General features: G+C 37.0%; 1 protein-coding gene across 3 annotated transcripts; it reads right to left on the bottom strand.

The window, feature by feature from the left end:
• Window positions 1–291: 291 nt before the first annotated feature.
• Window positions 292–4,881, bottom strand: LOC113864824. Of its 3 annotated transcripts, XM_027498975.1 has the most exons (4): window positions 4,522–4,765; window positions 1,079–3,601; window positions 784–988; window positions 352–705 (listed from the first exon to the last, which is right to left on the bottom strand). In XM_027498975.1, exons 2-4 carry the CDS (start codon window positions 3,506–3,508, stop codon window positions 695–697), a joined length of 2,646 nt encoding a protein of 881 aa, XP_027354776.1. In that variant the 5' UTR covers window positions 3,509–3,601; window positions 4,522–4,765; the 3' UTR covers window positions 352–694. The 3 variants fall into 3 exon arrangements, with proteins under 3 accessions (XP_027354775.1, XP_027354776.1, XP_027354774.1); XM_027498974.1 differs by having other exon boundaries at window positions 292–988; window positions 4,522–4,881; XM_027498973.1 differs by lacking the exon at window positions 4,522–4,765 and having other exon boundaries at window positions 353–988; window positions 1,079–3,845.
• Between the last annotated feature and the right edge of the window lie 2,083 nt (window positions 4,882–6,964).

Below are 6,964 nucleotides of genomic sequence, written 5' to 3'. Positions count from 1 at the left end.
TAATATTTTTTTGGTACTTATCTTTTTAAATATTTACTAAAAGATTTACTATTTGATGAATCTTTTTATCAATTCAATATTATTTTAATGTATATTACAAAGTAACGTTATATGAATTAATCATATATAAACAATACAAAATATCCATTCATAACTACGCTAGTTTCAATTATGATCCAAATAAATCTTATCGCCCTTGTTAATGAGAAATATATGTAGCAATACAGCTATCTTCAGCTTTTATTCTTTTGCGGGTTCTGTTGACAATTAACCATAGTGATCCCATTATTAAATCTTGAGGATTTCTTTGTGCAATTGTATCCGATGTCCATGCAGGTGGAATTTAATTGTCCAGTCTAAATGCATGTTTTTATACAATGCTCAAACAAGTGTCAAGACAACTCTCTAAGCTTGACCAGAAAACAAAATACAACTGACTCTTACTATTCACACTTCAATTAATAGATATTTGAGAATGAGGGTTTATCACATGGTACATTTTGAATACGAATACTAACTTTTGTTGAAAAAACAAAAATTTAAAAACGCAAAAATGTACTAAGATCCTACTCCAATCTTATACTCCAGGTTGCCATGATGATTGTGTGGTGAATTTATAAGGGACTTACCAATATGCATCTGATATGAGTAACAGTTGCTAATCCCTGTGACAAGTCCCCATTACATGTTCATTTCAGGCCCTACCTACAGGAGAGAGAGGTGGATAAGAAACATAACTGGCTGGAATATCCTCCAATTTACCAAAAGCCTTTAGATCCTCACTTTGAACCAATAGTGTTTCCCTTGTGTTTTTTCCTTCAATGGAGTTTCTTGATCCAGAAAGCTCATAAGACATCTTGCTCTCTACTAACGCTATGCAAATGGAGAATGCTTGCAATAGTGAGAGTGAAGAATCAAAGGCTATTGAGTATATTCCATGCTTAAAGTGCGTAAAAGTGAATGCTGGTGGCAGCTCTTGTTCATTCCCCTATAATTAGCAAGGAAAGAGATAAATGGAGAACATTACTAATCAATCAATAATAATGCATGCAAAATAATTTTAACTAACGAAGGTTACCTGGACAAAAAGATCAAGTTGATCCACAAAATAAGCTTTGGATGATTTTGGTTTTCTACAGGCTTGATTTTCACTTGCAAGAATTTTCAGTTTGCAAGCTAAATCCCAACCACCGCAGTCACATGATCCACCTGATTTCCAGCGCTGGATCAGCGACGATGGTCCACCTTTACTTGGAAGACTATGAATCCCACCTGGGAGAACAACAGTTGCTTGGAGATGGTCTTGACCATCACTTTGGCAACTGCTCTGATGCTGATCATTGATGAAATTAATAGCTTTAGGAATTTTGACAACAATAGCAGCAAGTTCATCGTTCAGTTGATAGTCATTCCTTTGAGCATCATCCTGCTCTAGCTTTAGGGAAAACAAAACAAACTCTTTCACAGTAGAGGAGTCCATGCAGTTCCGGCTGGTTAAATCGTAGTTGTGTGAATCAGAAACCTTCATTTGGGCAACAACATGGGGAATGTAATCAGGACCTTTGCTTCTGCTCCTGCCTGCTTGATTCATCCAACTTCCATTCTTCTTCTTAACCTCTTTGAAGGTGAAAAAAGTATAGATACAGTTGCATTCATCTTTTTCCAAGGCACCTAAGTTCTTCACTGTGGCTGCAAGAATGTTGCTATCAGTGTGGTCAACAGCAAATGTGAAAAAGGGCATGCCATTCCTCACAGCAATTCTCAGCAGAGCTTGAGTCATTGATGGGACGCACTTCTTTTCCTTTAATGAATCAATGGTGTTAACTTGGCTGCAACCAACCCTATGTCCCTTGTCCACTTCTTTGTCTGGCTGTAGAGTTGATAATTTCCCATTGGCTGGCCTATAATCCTTCAGTAGCACTGAATCCTTTTGAGATAACTCCAAGGAGTGACGACTCTTTGCTGTCTTTGATTTCAGCAATGGATCCAGTAACCTCCTTAACGGGCTTGATCTGCTTCTGCCTGTGTCACTCAGTTTATCATTGCTTGAGTAAGCATAACCTCTCACATTTTCTGAACTAGATTTAAGTGCTGCTACAGAATTCTGATGAGGCAAATGCTCAACCTCTTTACTAGAAGAGCCTTTGCTTGAATAGCCAATGCTGAAGCTTAATCGATGAAAAGGTGAAGAGCTTCTTGACTTTTCAGATGTTACTTTCTGGTCTAATACAAGGAGTGGGCCATTTGCAGATGAATTTTTGGCAATGGCTTGTTTCCTTTCCTCATCTTTTCTACATCTGGATGGGCTTACTCCCATTTTGACTGATAGAGGTGATGATAAAGTAGACATGGGTGATGAAAAAGTAGAAGCAGGAAGTTTGATGCTTTCCAGATCCATAGAACTGCACCCTGACTCTTTACGCTGAGAATGATCACAGCTGAGTTCATCTAGAGGAAGAGAGGAGTGTGAAATATCATAATGGATGTCTCTAGGACATAGTTCCTTAGGCTTTTCTGTAAAACTCATTCGACTATAATTTTCTGCTGTCTGAACTAAAGATGTTCGGGAAGGAGGAACTCCACAATGACTATTTCGAGGGTGGTCTTTAAGAGTAGGGGTATGAGGAACTCCACAATGAGTATTCCGAGGGTGGTCTCTAGGAAAATAAACATCTGGCTTGCTTTTCCTGGGTGTTACGTGCACAACAGAACCAATATTTGGTTCTTTCAAAGTCTCCACTCTTTTTCCCAATGCACCATTTTGAGTGAAAATTCCCAGCCTAGCACATGATGCAGTCCCATGCATTTGATCATTTGGAAAGATGCCACTTTCCTTATCAACATATGGGTCCAAGTATTTCCTGTCACTTCTTTTCAGTTTACTCTTAGGCTGCTTAGGGGAAAGATGATCGTCTGGTCTAACATATTTGCTCTGTGTGTCAATATTACCATGGCTACCTCTGAAATTCTGACAATTGGCAACACTCTCTCTCGAGGATTTGAAGGCTTGGGAGTGGCCTTGCATTGGAGATGCCATCAAATGAGATTGCAGTGATGTATGGAATATTCTTTGATCAGAAGGATAACAACTACGACCTCTGCTAGCATTACCAGGTAACTCATCTGTCGAAACAGAAGATGATGTAGAATTCCTGCCACTTTTATGTGACACATGTTTATGACAGTATTGCCATTGTTCTAGACGCCCCCAATCAAGAACCCCCACATTTAAAACTTTCTCACGATTTGGTTTCCCCCTCTCCAAATAACATGGCAACTTTGACATGTACTTAACCAACTCATCTTCTTCATTTTCTCTGCCATAATTCCCATGCTTGTGCTGATTCCGATAAGATTTTAAAGTGCTGTCTTCCTCACTTCTTTTAATTTCACGAGAATGATCAGCATATGACAAAGAAAACTTCTCTGACTTTAACTGGTCATAAAGCTTCCTACTCATGCTGACAGATAGTTCGCTGAAAATTATTTCAGATTTGACAACTATCATCAATTTTCTGAGCTCCAGCCATTGGACCAATCCACCACCTTCTTATCTTTGAGAGAGATTGCAGCCTGAAAAATACTGTTGCTTGCTTTTCTTCTGCACAATTGGATTATATTAAAACATCAAACTTCCAATTCCAAAACCAAGTTAAATGAATTATTGCTTTTTGCGAAAGAGAAAAACATTCAGCGGAGTCTTACGTAAACCAAATACAAAATCAGTAAGTACTAAGTATCATAACTACAGCACAATCAGATTTATACGGTACTAAACTAGATCAAAGACTTGAAAAGCAAAAACCATGCTAAGAGTTCATAAGACAGAAAAACTTATGCTAAACAAAGCAGAATAAGGCCCTAAGAAAGATCCTCTCCGGACAAGTGGACAAATGCTCCCTCTTCCCTTACCTCTCATCTCTGTGCAGACAGAGATATTAAGGGGCAAAGGCTGTGGGGCTGAAGTAAAGCTATTTTCATCAATGCATGGTCTTTCTTCTTTCAATTGATTTTAATATTAAAACACGTGACTGAGGTGACATAACATAGTCTCAAGATGAGAAAAACTATAGAAGTTGTGCACGAAGGCAAAGAGTTATGTATGGAAAATAGACTAAAAGCTAAAACACAAGCCACAACCAAGAGGAAGTGGTCCATGCAAAATGACGCAAACCCATTTTGAAAATGTAAAAGATAAGTCACATGGACCCGTCTTAATCTGAAATCAAGGTGTCACAAAACTAACGGAAGAGACAAACATCCCCAGCTATTAAAAAACTCTTAGTTGCAGGCATCACAGTAGAACTTCAGAATCAAATTGCAGAACAAGTCTCCACCTTGAAAGGGAAAAAAAGATAAGATTGCACATGCCAAGGCTTTCACAACTTAAAAAAATCTTTTTTTGCCTAATTTTCTCAGTCCCAGTTACCAAACATTTACCAGAAAGTAGTGTAAATTATGCCCCGCAACAACACAAAGGTGAAATTAGCTGAAACCAAATTTGAAGGTGGGAAAACATACCTGAGGGGCAACGAAGGTGAAGAGTGCAGAGAAAGTGGTCAAGCTTGGAGGTGAAGCAAGTAGTGTCGGTGTTGCAAAAGAACATTGCATTTGGCAACAAAGATAATAATGGAAGAGATAAAGAAGATAATAATGTCGTGGATATACCAAAGACCTCCCTTTTCTTCCTCAGTTCAGAGAATATCACCTGAAACAAGACACCTAGCTCAAAGACGCGTACACACTTATAGAGAGAGAGAGAGAGAGAAGGAGTTGAAATGAGGTGATTTGTTTTTATGTGTGAATGAGTGTGTGCCACTGCTACTACCACTCCTAGTAGCTGTTTGAGACACTGACAAAGGTTAAACTGAAACCTCTTATGGGATGCTATGTTATGAAAAGTGGTAAATATAAAAAGGTTAAGCCTCTTAACTTTATTGTTTTGTTTAGTTTAGGGGAAACGTAAGTGAGACACTTTTTAATATATTTATAATTATTAATTAAAATTATAAAAGTTCCTCTTAATTTAGTTTAATTTAACATTTCTCTGTGATGCTCACATGCAAAAATTAACTCTATTTAACATGTGTAAGAGGAAAAGGAGGGGCCCATTGTTTTCCTCAATCCAAGGGCTAGAAGCTATGGGTAAAATAATCGGACGGTGATGCTATCACAATGTGACAGGCGCGGAGACTAAAGAGAGAGAGTGTGTTTCTAGGCCCCACGTGAAGCCTTATTTTATAGGCTTTGCCTTTGATTCTCTTTTGAGAAGAAGTTTTGATTAAACTCGTGGGCCCGTCTGCCGAAGGGAGTGAGTGGTGGGCCACGTGGGACCCACTTAAGTCCTCTCTCTCTCTCTCTCTCTCTGTCTCGTATCTGGGCCGTTAGATTGGGCTCGAGCTGGGCTAGAAGAGGCTTTGTCGTTTTCTGTTGTCCTTATTGAGATCAATTATGATCGCCTTTAACTCTTTCTTTCGTTTTCTTTATTTTGATAATAATTTCATCATTGCCAGTATTCGCGTTTTATTGGATTATTCTCTTCTTTTATCTTTGACGTTGGCTTCGGCCACTGCAAGATGTAGCTGGCTTTCATTTTGGGATCCATATTTTCTGCCCTTTTAGCATGAATTGGAACTTATAGTACATTTAAGTAAATTTAAATTTATTTAAATAAAATATATAAAAAGGAAATTTTACTTATATTTGTAAAATTTGCTTAAATAAAAAAAAATTACTTAAAAGAGAGAAAAGAACAAGAGAGAGGAAAAAGAGTGGAGAGAGGGGCTAGTTGGCAGCTAGAAGAGTGGGAGGAGAAAGGAAAAAGAAAACAAAGAAAGTGCACTTTTTTAAAATTAATTTAATAAAAAAAACGACAAATTCTGTCATTCATGTTAAAATTTCAAGTTTGTAAGTAATTACATATATTTCATTACAAAACACAAAGAAAAAACAGCTATTTGCTTGTGAGAATGGCATAATGTACATATATAACAGGATATTAAATATTAAACATACATTAACGTGACTTTGCCTATAAACTCGCAAAAGACTGAATGAGAAGGACTTCAGTTCAAAACTCTTAAAATTAAACTGGTTTATGTCATCTCTGTTTGCGTGATTATCACCCTTGCATGAACATATATCATGTAAACTTCTTGTGATGCATAAGACACTAGAACGTATGATGTGGAACCAAATTTGCACTTTTAGTTGCAAAGTGAAATTATCTTAATTATTATTAAAGATAGAGAGGGGGGAAATATTCCCCTTTCGAGGCCGCGCTTGAGATTAAAGTTGTTGGCATTATGGAAAACAAAACCAAAGGGAATAAGAAAACATAGGAAAAAAAGAGAGAAGATAATAAAGAAAACGACAGATAATATGAGATTTAAGCATTAATTATACGATGAAGAAAAGATGATGGTTCAAAGCCAGACATTATTATTACGAACGAGATCCAAAACTGCTCTTGCTTAAATAATTCAATTGCGTTCCAAAATAATACTAAGATAATAATACCAGCACGCTGCATACCAACTCTTTGCGCACCATATGATTCATCTTGTTCTTGACATATGAACGGAGAATTAAGTGGTTGTTTTGTGTTGAAAATAATGAAGGCTTAGTTACAGGGACATCTGTATTACACATTATTAATTTAATGTCATCAACCATTTGGTGGAAAAACTGCTTATTCTCACCTAATTGTTAATGTTGTGGGACTCAATGTCAACAGTTGGCAGACACATATTAACAGTTAACAGTGTCTGAGATATGCATAATTAAGTCCTTGGCACATGGAATACACGTAAAACGTTACTATACATAAAGGGAAAAAGTAGTTAATTAAACAAGATATAGACAGACAACGATCTGAACCATAGTTTATAATAATAGCAAGGAAAATATCTTAATAACTAGTGGATACCGGTTTACTTTCAAACCCAAAAGATATGACCAAAGA

Source organism: Abrus precatorius, unplaced genomic scaffold (genome assembly GCF_003935025.1).
Source record: "Abrus precatorius isolate BTA unplaced genomic scaffold, Abrus_2018 Scaffold4, whole genome shotgun sequence".
Taxonomy (NCBI): domain Eukaryota; kingdom Viridiplantae; phylum Streptophyta; class Magnoliopsida; order Fabales; family Fabaceae; genus Abrus; species Abrus precatorius.
Note: the sequence above shows the minus strand (reverse complement) of the source record. Positions and strands in the feature narration are given on the sequence as shown.